General features: G+C 40.9%; 1 protein-coding gene across 4 annotated transcripts in view; it reads left to right on the forward strand.

The window, feature by feature from the left end:
* SH3RF2 (SH3 domain containing ring finger 2) overlaps positions 1 to 20,113 on the forward strand; it is a 125,715-nt gene that overhangs the window by 71,612 nt on the left and 33,990 nt on the right. For all 4 annotated transcript variants that reach the window (XM_030927731.1, XM_010370622.2, XM_030927732.1 and 1 more), the window contains exon 5: positions 2,331 to 2,645. In XM_030927731.1, coding sequence (XP_030783591.1) covers positions 2,331 to 2,645 — 315 coding nt within the window. The remainder of the gene's footprint in view (positions 1 to 2,330; positions 2,646 to 20,113) is intronic.

Raw genomic sequence — 20,113 nt, forward strand, 5'->3', positions numbered from 1 at the left:
ATTTCTCATGCTGCCCCTTTATAGTCAGTTTCTTCCCCAACTCATAACCGCTGGCAACCACCAATCTGTTTTCTGCTCCTGTAGTTTTCTTTTTCCAGAATGTCATATAAATGGAATCGTACAGAATGTAGCTTTTTGAGTCGGGCTTCTTTCATTTTGTATAATGCATTTGGAATTACCATGCTGTTTCATATATCAGTAGTTCATTCCTTTTTGATGCTGAGTAATATTCCATTGTATAGATGTGCCAGAGTTTGTTCATTCACCTCATGAAAGACATTGGAGTTGTTTTCCAGTTGTTGGCAACTATGCATAAAGCTGCTATAAACATTTGCATACTGGTTTTTGAGTGAGCACAAGCTTTTATTTCTCTTGGGTGATTAGTTAGGAGTGGAATTGCTGGGTCAGATGCTAAGTATGTGTTTAACTTTCTAAGAAACTGCTGAACAGTAGCATGAGCTTTTAAAAGCATAAAGCAGATCATATCGCTCCTCTACCTAAGTCCTGCCAAAGACTTCCTATTATATGTAGAATAAAATGGAAGCTTCCCAGGCTCTTGTGATCTGGCCCCTGCCTGTCTCTGTGGCCTCTGTTATCATCTTCTCCTTACATGCTCTGTTCCAGCCTTCTCTCTGTTTCTTTCTTCTGTCTTTTTCTCAAGCAAGCTGAGCTCCTTCCCTCTTTAGGACTTTCACACTAGCTTATGGTGCCTCTTCTGGGCATGTTCTTACCTCCATTTTCACAAAGCTAGCTCCGTCTTGTCATTTGTCGTTTCAGCTTAAATGCCCTCTTCTCAGCAGATCTTCCTCGACTCCCTAATTTAAAGTAGCTCCCTCCCCCAATCCCTCTCTATCACATCAGAGCACTTATAATTATATGATGGTTTCTTGTTTAGTTGTTTACATGCTGGCTCTGTCATTCATAAGTCACCCCTTCCAGGCCTCGGCCTCCTTATCTTTAAAGTGGACATAATAATGCTCATTCCCCTACTGAATGAGTTTTTCACAATATTATAAGCTTCTTGAGGTAAGAACCACATCTTCTTTAAAATTTTCTTTTTAAGAACTTCATTTATTCCTCAACAAAAGTCACATTCAATACAATTTTCTGTCTCAGTTATTTTAATCCTCTGCACATTATTGCTAAAAAATTCTTTAATGGGCAAATTTCTTTGACCTCTATAGTTGGATTTCTAAATTAGAATGAGCTATGGTTTTAGAGGGCAACTGGTAACAATTATAAAAATGAAAATTTAGGTAATCATCCAAAAATTTAAGAGTTATTGCACTAACTCTTGTTTGTCAACATGTTTCAGATTTCCAAAGGAAATGAACCCACAGGGCCCTCAGTGAGTAGGGTACTCAAAATATTACTATAATTTCTTGTGAGAATGGACCGATGTAGTGGGGAAGACAGACATAACACAGTGGTGTACTGGAGTTGGCTGGAACTAGATCACAAGAGCTGGTTGTTACATTTTCAGGAATTTTTCCAGCCAGTTGTTTAACCATTGGTGGCTTGAAAAACTCCACGAATCAGGGATTTTTTTTCTTTCTTCCTTGTTACTTTTTTTTTTTTTTTTTTTGACAGCTGATTTACTAACATCACTGACTAAGAGATATAGAACAAGGAAGAAGAGTGATTACATGAACATATTTAAAGGAAGTAGTAAAAGACAGTCTTAGCATAAGAATTCAGGGTCCTGAATGCACTTACATTCTGGCCCAAACACTTACGAAATGTATGAACTTGAGCAACTTCATTCACTCATTATTCCACAAGCACTAAGCATCTACTCTGGGGTACAGGAGAGAATCATGTGTAGAAGGTCCCTGCAACCCAGATAGCTAACAGACTAGTCGGGGAAGGGCAAGTAAAGGATTGTGGTTTGGAGTGAAAAATACAATGATCGGGAAACACAGGGGCTGCTGGGAGCACCAGGAAGGGGAAGTGGCCAAACCAGCAGGGGATTCCAGGATGGCTAAAGGAAGAGGGGAGAAGTCCACTAGGTGAAAACAGCCAGAAATGACTGGGGAAAATGGGTAAAGGAAGAATAAATACACTCAGCCAGGGAAGAGCGTCATGGCTTATTAAGTAAAAGAGTAATACTTACTTTGCAGGAAAGTTGGGAGAATGCATTCATAGAGCAAAGTCATGAGGATGCATTGATAGAAGATGGAAGCTGTTACTGTGCTCACCAAGGAGTGAGCATCTGAGCCAGTGACCAAGGAGGTGGCCATCTGACCTGGTTTCAGATGGGTGTGGGTAGGAACTGGCTACACACATTAGATCAGGAAGACAAACTTCTCATTGGACCTTTTGTCTTTCAGCCAAACCTCACCGCAAGACACCTTCTAGAGAAGAACAAAGGTCGTCAGTCATCCCGCACAAAAAACCTGTCCCTGGTGTCCTCATCCTCCAGAGGCAACACATCTACCCTCCGTAGGGGCCCAGGGTCCAGGAGGAAGGGACCTGGGCAGTTTTCCATCACAACAGCCTTGAACACTCTCAACCGGATGGTCCATTCTCCTTCAGGGCGCCATATGGTAGAGATCAGCACCCCAGTGCTTATCAGCTCCAGCAACCCCTCTGTGATCACCCAGCCCGTGGAGAAAGCAGACATTCCTTCCAGCTCAGCGGGACAGGTAGGGAAGAATCTCCTGGGATGAGGGCACTTTTGAGTTGGGCAAGTGATTCATACCATGTCACAAGCAATATTTGATGTTTACTACTAGCTAAGCACCTAGAATGCCCTACTAGTAACTAATGCCATATGTATTCCATGTCAGAATTATATAAACATTTTATTTCATCCTTGAACAGCCTGTGAGTTAGGTGTTATTACCATTACCCTCATTTTACAGATGAGGGAACTTAGGTTTAGAGGGGTTAAACAACTTATCCAAATTCTCACAGATACTTTTCCTTCCCTTGCTGAGAGCCATGATATCATTCCTGTCCCTTAGAGAACTTCCCTCCAAAGAGATGATGGCACCTATTTTCTCAAGAGTGTTTTGGCATCATAATTTGAGATTCACTGTCCCATCCTCTGGCAATGTAATAGGCATCAGATGGAAAGAAAGCAAAAGAAACTATGGGTTATTGAATGTTCTTAGGACTGGTTACCTACATTTGTAGGACCCAGTCCAAAATGAAAATACAAGTCCTTTGCTCAAAAATAATCAAGAATTTCAAGATGGGAACAGCAGAGCATTAAACGAAGCAAGGAGCCTTGTGTGGCTATGCAAGTCACACACTGGTGAAGCCAGCTCTGGGTGTTTCCAGATGGAGTACCTAATAAGATAATGCATGTAAATTGCCTAGCACCATGATGCCTGCCATATACTAAGCATCCAATAAGTGTTAGCTCTTAATACTATTATTGTTAACCCTGGTCACTGTGTTGCCAACTGAAGAGAAATAAACCTGGGGTGGTCGTGGCAATCCAGAGGCTGAAGTATTTCTAGTAGCATATGGCTATTTATGTTGAAGGGTACTTTAAAAGATGAAGGAGTTGGAGGAATGAAGCAAAGTAATTAAGAAGAGCTGAATGTTGGGTATTCAGCTGAAAACACTCTTTGGGACCACGCAGGTGGCAACTTGAAAGGGCAAAACTCAACTCGTACTGATATTTTTTTTTTTAAGGAGCCGTAAATTTTGTTTTTAAACATGAATTTCTACCTTGGGATTAAAAGGCTTAATTGGACTCTAATCCCTTTTTAACAAGACAAGGAGGAAAGAGAAAGTCAAGGGCTCCTCAAAGACCTGTGTGCTATTCTGAAAGGAAAACAATCACCTCCTACAACGCTTCATATCTTATACCACTGTCTGGGTCACTAAAAAGTCGGCTGCTCATGTAATTCTGCCCACCACCTGCACCACATGCACACACACACACATACACACTTTCTCTCTCTTTCTCCTCCATTACACTCCCCTTGCTGTAACAAAAGCTATAAAACTTTCTACATACACACTGTACTTCTTTACAAGTACATATTAATATACGCTTTATGCCCAAAGTTCTCCTTCACACACACACACACACACACACTCTCTCTCTCTCTCTCTCTAAAATGGGAGCCTTGTGACTCACAATTAAGCCAAAGAGTCACCGAGTTTTTTGAAATGATTCTTTATATATAGTCATAGATATATAAAGTGCAGCCCACACTCAGTAGAAATAAGCTAGCTCACTTAGCTCTAAGTTGACTTCGCAAAAGATTTAACCAAGAGTCATTTTCCGTGTGCTTTTAAAATTCTTATTCTGGGCATTTATGTCATCTACAGAGGCTGGACTAGAGTGGGAGAAGCTTAGTAGGATTCAAAACACGTATTATTCCTTAGTAGTTTTCACAAATAGTGAGAATTCCACAGTATGGCATTCACACATTCGATGACCAGGGAACCACTTCACAGCAGCCTTTTCTCCACTCAGATGGCTGTGGATTGGAAGAATTTCTACATGTTTGATCAAAGGTTGTAAAAGCACACTCAAAATGGCCCACTTATGACTTCTATGAAAGTTGAGCAAATGACAAGTTCTTCCCTTTTCTCTAACATTCTTGAGAGGAGCTGTGGTTGGGTCTAGTTCATCACACTCCCCCTGCCTTCCCCACTCCAGCAACACACATGGTGCCTAGACCCTAGCAGGTACTCAGTAAATCAAGGAATCAAGACTTTTAACGTAGATATCTGGGCAGGTGGTGGTGACATATACATAGGGAAGACTGGAGAAAGAATTAATTTCTTAAAGAAAGATTACAGATTAGTATAACTCTTCCAGCCAATAAACATCTGTTGAATGCTTACGATGTGCTAGTAACCATAGTGAGTAATGGAGATTCTACTACCAAAGCAAGAAGAGTAATATAACCTCAAACTTTACTGAAACTAATATGAGATGGATGGATCTATAGGTAGGTAGGTAGGTAGGTAGGTAGGTAAGTAGATGGATGCATGGATGGATGGATGGATGGATGGATGGATGGATGGATGGATAGATGATTGATTGACTGATTGAGTGATATCCTCTAATAGAAAAGTCTCCTTTTACTCCCAGTCTCCTAAGCCTCCCCTCCATTCTAAAACTGTAATAAAAGCCTTGGTAGGGGAGGTATTATCAACACTTTATAGCAAGGTAATTAAGGCCCCAAAAGAAAAATGATTAAGCCAAGTTCGTGTAATTTAGTAAAGAGTCTGGATTGAATTTAGAATTGTCTAATTCTAGAACGTAAGCTCCTGTCACTACACTGTGCTATCAACTAAGACCACGTTAGGCAACATTCTGCCAGTGTAGTTTATCCTGGATGTCTGCAGCCTCCCTTTTCTTGGTTGTCTTCACTTGACTCCTTTTGAATGCTAAGGCCTTCCAGCATTCTCTTCTCCACCCACGCCCTCAGTCAAGAATTTGTCCTAAGTCTTTTGCACCTGAAAAAGGCTTCTATTTACTATCACTTTGTTTCTTTATGAGCTACCAGTTGTGTCCAAACATTGTGTACGGTGCTGATGGCACCAAGAATAAGCTGCTGCCTCATTCTCCTCCTGTGGTAGAGACAAGTCTTGGATTGTCCCTCAAGTCTCAAACCCAAAAGGGTAGCAATTGCTACCCTTTCATTGAGAAGCCAGAGCCAGGAATTTTTTTTTCCCCTTTGTCGTTTTGTCTTTCCACCTGTGGGAAACCACTTGAAACTTCTGGATAGAACATCAGAAAATGACCTCACAGATGAACTGCAACTACAGACAAAAAACAATGGCACTTGAAAACAATTCAGGATTAGACCTGAAGATGCTGAGTAAGTTCTGTGAAAAACTGCAGTGCAGGAAGTTAAGTGGGTGGATTGAAACCAATGCAGTTGGCCTCTAGGAGAGTCCTGGAGACAAAGAAAGTCAACTGCACATGACACAAGTTAGAAAGAAGTCCTTCAGAAATGCCTCTTTGGGGAAAGTCACATGTGCAGGGCCCTCCCTGGAGATTCTAAAGTTGACTTGGTTCAGGATGTGGAGCCTGCTCGCCCCACTGCCTCCCACACTCACAGAGCAATGAAGCATTCTTGTTTTCCTAAGAGGTTCTGCTCCTCAATACGCCCTCTTTCTCCCCTTCCCCTCCCCCTCCCCATCCCTATCCTTCAGCCTCCCTCCTTCTGTATCACAGATCCAGGGTAGCAGAACTGCTATGCAACTGGAAAGCTCTCTTTCCCTCACCTCCTACATTCAGCTAGTCAATAAGCTCATTGTGCCACCTAAATAGTTATTGCTTTTGCCCATCCCATTTCACTGCCTTAGTTTGGGTCTGCATCCTTTGCCTAGACTATTGCTCCAGCCTCCTCACTGGCCTCCCAGAGCCCACACTCCATCACTTCGCCTCACCCTGCCCAATCCCTCCCACCCCCATCCATACTTCCAGTAATGGCCTCCATAATGACCTCTTGCAAAACTCAAATCCCTTCAGCCACTTCTCTTCCCCAAACTATTAATGGATCCCATTATTGAGTGATCGCGACAAGCCAGAAACTACAATAAGTGATTTACAAACATTTGACTCTCTTCAAAACTGTTCAGAGTAGGTATTGGTATGCTCATTTTACCAAATGGGGAAACTCTGGGAGTGAAAGATTAGGTTTTTTCTTAGTCTTTTTTTAATTTTAATTTTTTTATTTCAGTACCTTTAGGGGTACAAGTGGTTTTTGGTTACATGGATGAATTGTATAGTGGTCTGAGATTTTAATGTACCCATCACCAGAGTAGCCTACGTTGTACCCAATAGATAATTTTTCTTCCCTTAACCACCCTTACCCTCCCTCTCTTCTTCAAGTCTCTCATTTCCATTATACCACTCTGTATGCCTTTGCATACCCATAGTTTAGCTCCCACTTAGTGAGAACATGCAATGTTGGTTTTCCATTCCTGAGTTATTTCACTTAGGATTATAGCCTCCAGATCACACACACACACACACACACACACACACACCACATTTCTTTATCCGCTTATCAGTTGATTCCTTATCTTTGCAATTGTGAATTGTGTTGTGATAAACATATGCATGTGCGTGTCTTTTTGTTGTAATGACTTCTTGTCCTTTGGGTAGATGCCCAGTAGTGGGACCAAATGGTAGATCTACTTTTAGTTATTTGAGAAATCTCCAAACTGTTTTCCATAGAGGCTATACTAATTTAAATTTCCACCAGCCGTGTATAAGCACTCCCTTTTCACCACATCCACGCCAACATCTACTGTTTTTTTACTTTTTAATAATGGTCATTCTGACTTGGATAAGGTGGTATCTTATTGTGGTTTTAATTCGCATTTCCCTGATAATTAGTGTGATATTGAGCATTTTTTATATGTTTGTTGGCTGCTTATATATCTTGTATATCTTCTTTAGCCCACTTTTTAATGGGATTGTTTGCTTTTTTCTTACTGATTTGAGTTTCTTGTAGATTCTGCATATTTGTCCTTTGTCAAATGCATAGTTTGCAAATATTTTCTGCCATTCTGTAGGTTTCTGTTTACTCTTATGATTATTTCTTCTGCTGTGCAGAAGCTTTTTAGTTTACTTAGGTTTCATTTATTTATTTTTGTCTTTGTTGCATTTGTGGTCTTAGTCATAAATTCTTTGCCTAGGCCCATGTCCAGAAGAGTTTTTCTAGGTTTTCTTCTAGATTTTGTTATGATTTCAGGTCTTAGATTTAAGTCTTTAATCCATCTCGAGTTAACTTTTGTATATGGTGAGAGGTAAGGATTCAGTTTCATTCTTCTGCCTGAGGCTATTCAGTTTTCCCAACACCATTTATTAAATAGGATGTCCTTCCTCAGTTTATGTTTTTGTGTGCTTTGTCAAAAATCACTTGTTTAAAAGTGTTTTTGGCTGGCCGGGCATGGTGGCTTACGCCTGTAATCCCAGCACTTTGGGAGGACAAGACAGGCGGATCATGAGGTCAGGAGATAGAGACCATCCTGGCTAACACGGTGAAAGCCCGTCTCTACTAAAAATACAAAAAAAATTAGCCGGGCGTGGTAGCGGGCACCTGTAGTCCCAGCTACTTGGGAGGCTGAGGCAGGAGAATGGTGTGAACCCGGGAGGTGGACCTTGCAGTGAGCCAAGATCACGCCATTGCACTCCAACCTGGGTGACAGAGTGAGACTCCATCTCAAAAAAAAAAAAAAAAAACAAAACAAAAAACAGTATTTGGCTTTATTTCTGGGTTCTCTATTCTATTCCATTGGTCTATATTCCTACTTTTATACCAGTACCATGCTATTGTGGTTACTGTAGCTTTGTAACATAATTTGAAGTCAGATAATATGATGCCTCCAGATTTTTTCTTTTTGTTTAGAATTGCTTTGACTATTTGGGCTCTTTTTTTGGTTCTATATGAATTTTAGGATTGCTTCTGTGAAAAATGATGTTAGTATTTTGATAGAAATTGCATTGAATCTGTAGATTGCTTTGAGCAGTATGGTCATTTTCACAATATTGTTTCTTCCAATCTATGAACATGAAATGTATTCCGTTTGTTTATGTCATTTATTATTTTTTTAGCAGTGTTTCATAATTCTCCTTGTAGAGATCTTTCACCTCCTTGGTTAAGTATATACCTAGGGTTTTTTTTTTTATACTTTAAGTTCTAGGGTACATGTGTACAATGTGCAGGTTTGTTACATATGTATACATGTGCCATGTTGGTTTGCTGCACCCGTTAACTCATCATTTACATTAGGTATATCTCCTAATGCTATCCTTCCTCCCTCCCCCAACCCCACAACAGGCCCTGGTGTGTGATGTTCCCCACCCTGTGTCCAAATGTTCTGATTGTTCAATTCCCACCTGTGAGTGAGAACACGTGGTGTTTGGTTTTCTATCCTTGCGATAGTTTCCTCAGAATGATGGTTTCCAGCTTCATCCATGTCCCTTCAAAGGACATTAACTCATCCTTTTTTATGGCTGCATAGTAGTCCATGGTGTATATGTGCCACATTTTCTTAATCCAGTCTATCATTGATGGAAATTTGGGTTGGTTCCAAGTCTTTGCTATTGTGAATAGTGCCACAATAAACACACATGTGCATATGTCTTTATAGCAGCATGGTTTATAATCCTTTGGGTACATGCCCAGTAATGGGATGGCTGGGTCAAACAGTATTTCTAGTTCTAGTTCCTTGAGGAATCGCCACACTGTCTTCCACAATGGTTGAACTAGTTTATAGTCCCACCAACAGTGTAAAAGTGTTCCTATTTCTCCACATCCTCTCCAACATTTGTTGTTTCCTGACTTTTTAATGATCGCCATTCTAACTGGTATGAGATGGTATCTCATTGTGGTTTTGATTTGCATTTCTTTGATGGTCAGTGATGATGACCTTTTTTTCATGTGTCCATTGGCTGCATAAATGTCTTATTTTGAGAAGTGTCTGTTCATATCCTTTGCCCACTTTTTGATGGGGTTGTTTGATTTTTTCTTGTAAATTTATTTAATTTCTTTGTAGATTCTGGATATTAGCCCTTTGTCAGATGGGTAGATTGCAAACATTTTCTCCCATTCTATAGGTTGCCTGTTCACTCTGATGGTAGTTTCTTTTGCTGTGCAGAAACCCTTTAGTTTAATTAGATCCCATTTGTCAATTCTGGCTTTTGTTGCATGTTGCTTTTGGTGCTTTAGTCATGAAGTCCTTGCCCATGCCTATGTCCTGAATGGTATTGCCTAGGTTTTCTTCTAGGGTTTTTATGGTTTTAGGTCTAACATTTAAGTCTTTAATTCATCTTGCATTAATTTTTGTATGAGATGTAAGGAAAGGATCCAGTTTCAGCTTTCTACATATGTCTAGCCAATTTTCCCAGCACCATTTATTAAATAGCGAATCCTTTCCCCATTTCTTGTTTTTGTCAGGTTTGTCAAAGATCAGAAGGCTGTAGATGTGTGGCATTATTTCCAAGGGCTCTATTCTGTTCCATTGGTCTATATCTCTGTTTTGGTATAACTAGGTATTTTTTTAATAGATATTGTAAAAGGGATTGAGTTCTTTATTTGATTCTCAGCTTGTTTGTTGTTGCTGTATAGCAATGCTGCTAATTTGTGTACACTGATTTTGTGACCTGAGACTATTGAATTCACTGATCACATCTAGGAGTCTTTTGGAGGAGTTTTTGGGGTTTTCTAGGTATAAGATCATCAGCAAACAGAGATAGTTTGACTTCCTCTTTTCTAATTTGGATGCCCTTTATTTCTCTCTCTTGCCTGACTGTGCTGGCTAGGAATTCCCAAAAAGATTAAGTAATTTGCAGAACGTCTCAAGGGTAGAAACAGGTCCCAGACTTGCAGACCTGTGCTCCCTTCCCTCAGTGAGTTTTTAGTATGATATTCTAGACCTTCCGGGATCTGGCTACAGTTCACTTCCTGGTCTCCCAGGTCTGCTGACACACACACATGCATACACATAAAAGTACAGTGGTGTATGTACATTCTTATATGCACACCATGTACTAGGCCACCTCTTTGCTTTTGGTCCTTGTACCCAGCACAATGCCTGCATTATTCTGGGCAATGAACAAATGTTTTTTGAATAAATAATTGCTGCTCCTTCTGGAATTTATTTTTGTTGCATCCACCTGTTACACTCATATCCATACCCCAAGGCCCTATAAGCATATTGTTTTTCAAGGAAGCTCTTGCCACCGCTTCTCCACAGAATTATTTATCTCATATACGTCTCTCTTGTATTCATAGCACATTGTTTATACTTGTGTTGTAACATATATGTTAGAACATATAACACCTTCTTTGCACTATAAATACCACATATATATCTTACCAACATGTTTAAGATTGAAAATCTTTTAAGAGCAGGCTTGATGTTTTGTTTACTTATGTGCCCTTAAGTTTCCAAACCCCTCTTCTGATTACACAGAACAAAAAAGATAAGAGAGAGAAAAAGGTGGGGGTCACTTTTTCCTTCCCTCACTGTCCTCCATCTTATGCCAGGATGATAATGACAAGTCCAAGTGTCTTTCCTGGGCTCCTCATCTGGAAAGATGAGCTGTCACATGCCTGAGGGAATTCTGAAATCTATAAAGCTGACTGTCCTTTTAACCCCATATTTGAAATAGTCTGAATAAAGTAGTTTCTGGGAGCTTGAACTATTACAAGTCCAGATCCTCTCCCAGGGTACTCCTTCACCACTGTCTTTCATAGTAGTCCCAACCTAACTTTATGGTACTCAGGGCTGCCATGAGAAATGGTTTTACTTAGTACTGATATACATATTTTTTTTCTTTGGACACTCTCCCAGTTCAAATTTATATTTAAGATTCTTAGCTAATCTTCCTTCCTAAGGTAATTTACAGAGATAAATTAACCCTACGTTTATAGTCTTATAATGATATCTCCCAAGATAAATATTTCTTTTATTTTACAATTTTCGCTCAACAAATTCATACTCATAAGTGATGTTGTCAGAGCATTCCAGAACTCACTGAGCACTCCCAAAGAGTTGTGGGTAGAAAAGAGAAGAGGTACCATTAGATGAACACATATCCCCTTCCATTGCTCTGTTCCATGTTATCATTATCTGCCCCCATAATGCCTTTTATGGGGATTACTGAGTGTCTGAAATGTGTTTGTTAAATTTTTGAAAATGTAGCCGCTGGATGAAGATAATCCCTTAAACTTTCTCATAAATTACGAGGTAAGGCCTTAGCAGGATTTCACAGGCAGATGGCTGAAAGCAAGAAAGGACCAGAAGGCCTCCCACTTCTCTCTCTATTTTGCCAGAGCCCCCTGGGTAAAGAACTGTCATGAGCCACCCAGAGATACAGTGTTGTACGGGAGAAACCACAGCAGACTTAGACCCAGGTACCTCTTCCCCAGCCCAATGGTGGGATGTAGGACCAATCAACACTGAGCTTGTTTCCCACCGAAAAAAATGAGAACTCACCTCTGACTCACAAGGTTGTTGGGAAGATCAAAAATGGAAAGTGAATATTAAGTTCTTGGCTACCACTTTTGTTGTTGTTGTTATTTTAAAACTTTTTAGTAGTCAAAATGTCTTAGCAATCAGTTGCTGGATTACTCTTCAATCCCTATCTGGTTATTTTTTGGACTTTTTACAACAAAAAATTTCAAACATATTTAAAAGTTGAAAGAATAGTATAATGAACCCTCATGTACACATCACTTGGTCTCAGCAATTATCCACTAATGGGCCAATCTTATTTCAGATATTTATCTTTTCATTCACCTGCTCCCCTCTTGGTTTATTTTATTTATTTATTTATTTATTTATTTAAGATAAAGTCTTGCTCTGTTGCCCTGGCTGAAGTGCAGTGCACGATCTTGGTTCACTGCAACCTCTGCCTCCCAGGTTCAAGCGATTCTCCTGCCTCAGCCTCACAAGTAGTTGGGACTACGGGTGTGTGCCACTATGCCCAGCTAATTTTTGTATTATGAATAGAGACTGGGTTTCACCATGTTGGCCAGGTTTGTCTTGAACTCCTGACCTCAAGTGATCTGCCCGCCTTGCCTCTTGTGTTATTTTAAAGCAAAGCCCAGACATCATATCATTTCGTCCAGAAAAATTTCAGCAAATGTCTCTTTAAAAATATTTTTAACATAACCATGATTTTTTATCACACACTAAAAAATGAACAATAGGCCAGGCACGGTGGCTCATGCCTGTAATCCCAGCACTTTGGGAGGCTGAGGCAGGCAGATCACTTGAGGTCAGGAGTTCAAGACAAACCTGGCCAACATGGTGAAACCCTGTCTCTACTGAAAATACAAAAATTAGCCAGGCATGGTGGCACATGCCTGTAGTTCCAGCTACTCGGGAAGCTGAGGCAGGATGATGGCTTGAACCAGGAGGCAGAGGTTGCGGGGAACCGAGATCTTGCCATTGCACTCCAGCCTGGGTGACACAGAGCAAGACTCCATCTCAAAAAAAAAAAAAAAAAAAAAACAATTTCTTAAAAACATTAAATATTCAGTGTTCAAATTTTTATATTTGCCTTATGAATGTTCTTAGTGTTTGTTCAAATGGGAACAAAATGAAGTAAACACATTGCATTGAGTTAATATGGCTCTTAAATTTCTTTTATTCTATACATCCTTCCTTCTCCCCTAACCATGTATACATTAAAAAAACAAAGTCACTTGCCCTTTTGAATTTTCCAAATTCTGGATATTACTGGTTGCATTTTTGCAGTGATAATACGTTCCTCTCTGGCCTGTACTTTCTTTTTTCCTTTTTTCTTTTTATAGACAGTCTCAGTCTGCCACCCAGTCTGAACTGCAGTGGTGTGATGTTGGCTCACTGCAACCTCCGCCTCCCAGGTTCAAGTGGTCCTCCTACCTCAGCCATCCAAGAAGGTGGGATTAAAGGCATGCGCCACCACACCTGCCTAATTTTTGTGTTGTTAGTAGAAACAGGGTTTCACCATGTTGGCCAGGCTGGTCTCAAACTCCCGGACTCAAGTAATCCACCTGCCTCAGCCTCCCAAAGTACTGGGATTACAGGTGTGAGCCACTGAGCCCAGCCTCCCCCGTACTTTCTGTAAACTGATAGAACTAGAGGCTTGACAGCTTCGGGCTCAATTTTTTGTCAAGAATACTTCATAGGCAGTACTAAGTACCTGTTTTTTGGTTTGGTTTGGGTTTTTTTAAGTGTACAATTCAATGACTTTTAATATATTCACACTGTTGAGCATTCATCCCCATAGTCAATTTTAAACATTTCCTTTACTCCAAAAAGAAATCCCACACCTCTTAGCCATCACCTCCCAAACTACCATTTCCTTTAACCCCAGCCCTAGGAAACCATTAAGTTACTTTCTGTCTTTATAGATTTGCCTATTCTGGATGTTTTCTATAAGTGGAAGCACACAGTATTTGAATATTTGGATCTTTGTGGATGTTTTATTTTGCTGAATATGTTTTTAGGTTTATTCATATTTTGGTATGTATTAGTACTCATTCCTTTTATGGCGAATAACATTCTATTGTATGAATATGCCACATTTTGTTTATCCACTCATCAATGAATGAGCGTTTGGGTTGTTTTTACTTTTTGGCTATTATGAATAATGCTGCTATGAACATTTGTAGACATATGCTTTCATCTGATTGTATACCTAGAAGTGGAACGGTTAGATCATATAGTAACTCTGTGTTGAAGGAACTGCCAATGATTTTCAAAAGTGATTGCACCATTGTACATTCCTAGCCTTGGTGCATGCAGGTTCCAATTTCCCCACATCTTCACCAACACTTGTTTTATTATCAGTCTTTTTTATCGCAGCCATCCAATTGGATGTGAATGATATCCTATTGTGGTTTTGATTTGCATTTCCCTCATAGCTAATAAGAGCATCTGTTGATGCATTTATTGTGCATGTGTTCTTTGGAGAACTGTCTTTTTATATCCTTTGCCCATTTTATCATCAGGTTTTCTTATTATTATTGAGTTGTAAGAGTTCTTTACGTATTCTAGATTCAAGTCTCTTATCAGTTATATCACTTGCAAATTTTTCTTTAATTCTGCGTGTTGCCTTTTCACTTTCTAGGTGATGTCCTTTGAAGCACAAAAGTTTTTCATTATAATGATGTCCAGTCATCACATTACTCTTTCTTTTGTTGCTTGTGTTTTTGTTGTCATATCTAAAAACCATTGTCTAATTCGAATTCGTAAGTATTTACCACTGCATTTTTTTTCTAGGAGCTTATAGTTTTCACTCTTATTTTAGATTTTATGATTCAGCTGGAGTTAATTTTTGTGTATGTTGTGAGGGAGGGATCCAGATTCATTCTTCTACCTGTAGATATGAAGTTGTTCCAGCATCATTTACTGAAAAAGACTGTTTTTTCCCATTTTGTTATATTTACACACATGTTAAAAATTAAGTACTTTTTATAGCAACACATCAGGAAGCATTTAATGGCTAATTGCCTCCTTTTTTGTATTAAAATTGATTCTATTCAAATGTCAACCTGCTCCATCCATTATATGGGTCCCCATTAGCCTTTCACCTCGTGGTTTGAACATTATTTCATTAGGGGTTGCAAAATGGTGGTGTTCCAAATCCTGAATATTTTATGCCACAATTCTTCTGTAATATTGAACTGACTATGTGTAAGACACAGCACTGTGAGCTTTATCTCACTATTGATCTCCACACCTACACATCATAATCCCTCAACATACACTGGAGAGTCCAAAGTTCATATTCTTAACCTAACTCTCTCTCTCTCTCTCTCTCTCTCTCTCTCTCTCTCATTTTTTCCTGGGCATTCCCCTAGCTCAAAGACAAGATTCATTTCTCACCACCTTCCCACATGGCATGTTTGCCATCACTGAACAGCTACCCCTTTTTCCACTGACCGCTGCCAGCTGGGCTTTTCTTACTGCCTGCCTGTGCAGTCTCCTTGTTTACATCCTTACTACTGCCCTAGGCTGGCCCCTAGTCCAGGCCTCCTTGGCCCACATATTCCCTCCCTTGCCTTCCTGAGGTCTGGTTCCCACACTTGTGCCAAGATCAGGAGAAAGAGGCCCAAGTTTGTTCAGCCTGGAGAAGAAAAGATTGATGTGGGGTTGAATGATGACTTTATTTTTCCAAACTTGCGTTTATATACCAGTTTTATTTTCCTGTGTTCTGAAGAGAAAAGGAACATAAATCAAAACATGAAGGATTTGGGGAAGTACAGTGAGAAATCTCTCCTATCGCATAGACTGCTGGAAACTAAATATTGCCAATGCTGAAGTGGAATCTAGTGGATTCTGTTATTGTTATGTTTGGTTTGGTTTTTATTTATTCTATAGAGGAAGGTAGTTTAGTACAAACAAAAAGATTTTGAGTCAGGCAAAGTTTCTTGTCATGGCTTTGCCATCTGGCAACTAAAGGACATTGAAATTAAGTATCTAACCCCATTAAGCCTCAGTATCCTCATCTGCAAACTGGGATAACTCCTTCCAATGCAGGGTCTTGGCCATGGTAGCAATAAATCAAGCTGCAGCCATTGCTATTACCTTCCCCCTCTTTCCTGCAAGGAGGGCTTTCAGAATCTGTCATTTGTGTGACCGGGGAGAACCCCTGAATTCACACAGGGAATGGGCCACATGTTTTAAAATCTAAATGGTCATTCCAATCTGAATGTTTTAAGGTGTAGTTTTTCACAACTACTAATAGATATGGAGGAGGGGGTGATCTTGCCTCTTATATGTAAAAAACTGGCAGGAAAAGGTAGTTCCTTAACAGACTCAAGGTCTTCCCCCCAAAATTAAATAAATACATGAATTGTAATTTGGGATATAACTGAGAGTCCCTATAAAATATAACTGAATGCCACATCTTTGAGCCACATAGTCCCTAAGTGGCAGTAACTATTATTTGCACAAGAAAGATGACAGATACATCACCAGTGAGGCCTCAAAGAATGTGATCCTAGTGCTCTGATAGTTAACTGTGTAGCCCTGGACAAGGGATTTTGCCTGTCCGGGTCCCAGTTTTCTCATTGGAATGACAAAATTGACTTGGCAGAGTACTATGTGCCTTAATTGGCTAATAGCACACTCTGAGGATAGGTAACACTGGGAAAGAGCTGTTTCTATTATTTAATGAATCATGGTTATTGTTGTGATTCCTCCTGTCTTCTGCCTGAACACACATTCACACAAGAGACTTGTTTTCTTTCTGGCTGGTGCAAAGTTTTGTCAGGCCCCACGGGTATTGGGTAGAGCTATCCTCTGAGGCAAAGAGCTTCTCAGCACAGGCAGTATAGTAAGGAAATAAAAATATGGGCTTTGGGGTCAGCTAGATCTAGGATGGAACTCACACTGCTTCTTACCGAACAGTATAACCTTGGGCAAGATACTTTACTCTTTCTGAGCCTCAGTTTTTATATCTGTAAAATGGGACTAATGATGGTAATTTTCATAAGATGGCTGCGAGGATAAAACAAGGCAATGCTTATACATGAGATAATGGCCAGGGTTTAGCAGTGGTAAATGGCTCAATAAACGTTCATTCTGTTATTATTATTATCATCAGGTCAAACCAGGAAGCTAAAACCATCTCCCACCCCCACCGCCCCAAGGCCAGCCTGTATAAACAGGCCCTACTGAAAATGAGATTGATCAGCCACACACTTCAGAGAGGATCTGTTGGAGCCTGCTTTGAAGTGCAAAGGCTTCCAAAAACCCCTTTGCTTTCTTAACAAGCAGTGACAATTCCAGAATTAGGGAAGGAGTGTGACTTTTGGCTTGTACCTAGGTGGCCCCCTGGGACAATTGCACTTGCTTAGTTCAGACCCTCAGCTGTAATTCCATGTCAACCCATGTGAGAGAAGCCAAAAATGAATGCAGGAAAAAAAAGACTTTGAATAAAAAAACCAAGATAGAGACTGAGGCAGAGCCAGCCATCTGTCCACCATTTCCTATACACACCTCGCAGTGTTTTCTGTGAACCCTGTCCTCACCTGGCAAGTGTCCAAAGCCCATTGTGAATCCTAGTTGCCAAAGCCCCTCACAGCCTGTCAGTGAGCCAGTCAACAGAGTTGTTGAATGCCCACCAGGCACTGAGCTGGGCACAAGTGATACAGTGAATAAGATAGACATGGTCGCTACAGTCATGGAACCTCCAAGCTAGCAGGGAAGACAAAAACTAAACAATTACTAACATACTTGATTACAAGGTATCAAGTGTGCAAAGTGCTGTGAGGTTCAATGATGAGGGATGAAGGGAGTATGTAATGGAGGGTCCCACCTAGTCTAGGAAGTCAGAGAAGCCTGCCTGGAAGAAGTGATCCTCAGGTGAAAACCTGGAGGCTGATAGCAGTCAGCCAGGTGAAAAAAGGAAGCCAGCTGAGGTTCTGCATGCACCTGTCCTTAGCACTGCAACCCAGTTGCCTTTCTACTGAGGTCACTCCAGAAAGCGCCAGTACTCCTGGGGCACAGTGACTCCTGCAGTACTTGGATCCTCAGCCCTGCCCAAGCTCCCCGAGGTCCTCTGGGGAAAAAACCTTTCTGGTTTCTGGTGACTAAAGCAGGTTTGATAATTAACTTTGCTTACTTCCTTGATTCAGCATTTCTCCAGCAAGAGGTTAAACTTTACATCATCGTTTTGCCCAATTAATCCTGGCAGGTGAGCCACTGAGAAGACCCAACCCTGCCCGGGTGAAAAAGGGAGCGGCCCAGCCTGCACCTCAGACATGTTAACATAGACACTGTAGCTCTGGGAGCCGGGAGCAGGGGACATTGATATCCAAGGCCACTGGGGCCTGCAACACACACACACAGAAAGGTAATTGAACAAGAAAGGAAGACAAGAGAAACAAAATAAAACAGAAGGGCAAAAGAAAGGGAAAAGTAATGTAACAGGGTAGCATTCTGGGAACAAGGAGGGTAGTATAGACATGTGGACACAGACAGACCTTGATGGTACAGTGACCTCAGGCCAAATGGCTCAACCTTGCAAGACCTCAGTTTCACCATCTCAAATGGGAAAATTAATAGCATCTTCACACAGACCTGTTAGGGGATGAATGAGATACTCGTGTACAACAAGCTTTCTCAGCCTCAGCACTATTGGCATTTTGAGCAAGATAATTGTTGTGGGGGCTACCCTCTGCATTGTAGGGTTTTTAGCAGCATCCCTGGCCTCTACCCACTGATGTCTGTAGCACCCACCACCCACCCACCTGTGGCAACAACAGACATTACCAAATGTTCCCCAGGGTCAAAGTTGCCTCCCGCTGAGAACAGCTGATGTGCAGGACGTAGCATAGGGTCTGGCTTGTAGTAAATGCAGAATAAAGGGCAGTTAAGTCAAGGGCTGTATGAAAAAGATGCCCTTTCTGAACAGCCCCAGCAGACCACTCCTCCCAAATACATGGGAGAATAGAAGGGCTTTGGGGAAACCTGACACTTTCCACAGGTAGGAGGGGGAGACTTGCCAGTGCCCTGTCCCTGGAAATGTGCCAAAACACGAACGCGCTCCAGGCTGGAGAAGCTGAAAGGATCTGTGCACTAAGTGGATTGTTGGAAAAACATATTGTACAGAGAAACATACATATGTAGTGAAAAGAAAAACAAATTGTGCAGAGAAACATACCCCCACAACAATAAACAAAGGCACAATAAATACATAATTCAAGCCCACTTTCCATTCCCACTCAGCTCCAAGCAAAAAAGGAACTCATTTTGTGACAGACCCAGTGCCACAGTCTTACATCCTCTGTGAGTGTTGTTAACAGTTGTTACTTCTTTCCATTTTAGATGGAGGAACTAAGACTCAGAGAGGCTAAGTATTTAGTTCAGTTAGCAAGTACATTTCAGAGTTTTTGTCAGAACCCAGGTCTGGCTGTCTTCCAGGCCCATGCTCTTTCCCTGCCGGAGCAGTGGGAGCAGTGGGGCATCTCACATCCTTACTCAATTGTCCCCAGAGGTGATTGAGGAGAGATTCTGGGACAGCAACCAGACTCAGTGAGAAGGAATAAAGGGATCGATTATCCATGTCTGTCATGGGCCCAGGAGCAGGAAACGGACACATGTGCTGTGTTCACCATCCCCACGCAGGCCCATCATCTAAGACTCGGTGATTCCATATCATTATGTTGGGCACTCCCTGGGGGCTGTGCTGGGCTCAGGGTACATCTGGATTTGTTCAGCAAACGAGCTCCTGTGCTATTTGCTTTCTCTGCACACAAGCTGAAAATCAGGCCTTCTTCCTAAGGGAGAGTTTCTACAGAGGGCACAAGAGGGGCATGTTCTTCCATTGTTTTCATGGAAAAACAAGATACAGCCCCCTATCACAGCCCTCTGTGAATGCCTCAGGAACTTTATTTTTGATAAACGACAGTGTGTTAAGAAAAGAAAACAAAAGAAAGATAAAGAGAAAACTCCAAGAAAATGGACCATTTCCTTTCATCGAAGAAAAAAACCATTTATTGTATCTTAATGCACAAGCTTTGGGATATGTAATATCCATTCTTCTCCCTCTCTTCCCATCCCAAAACAATCAAGCCCTGATGGAAAATTGCACAACTAGATGTGAAGTAAAAACTGCTTACGTATGCAAAGAATATTGCAAGCACCGGTTTGTCTGTTTCCAAGACACTTCAGCTAG

This window comes from Rhinopithecus roxellana, chromosome 3 (genome assembly GCF_007565055.1).
Source record: "Rhinopithecus roxellana isolate Shanxi Qingling chromosome 3, ASM756505v1, whole genome shotgun sequence".
In the NCBI taxonomy this organism is placed as follows: Eukaryota; Metazoa; Chordata; class Mammalia; order Primates; family Cercopithecidae; genus Rhinopithecus; species Rhinopithecus roxellana.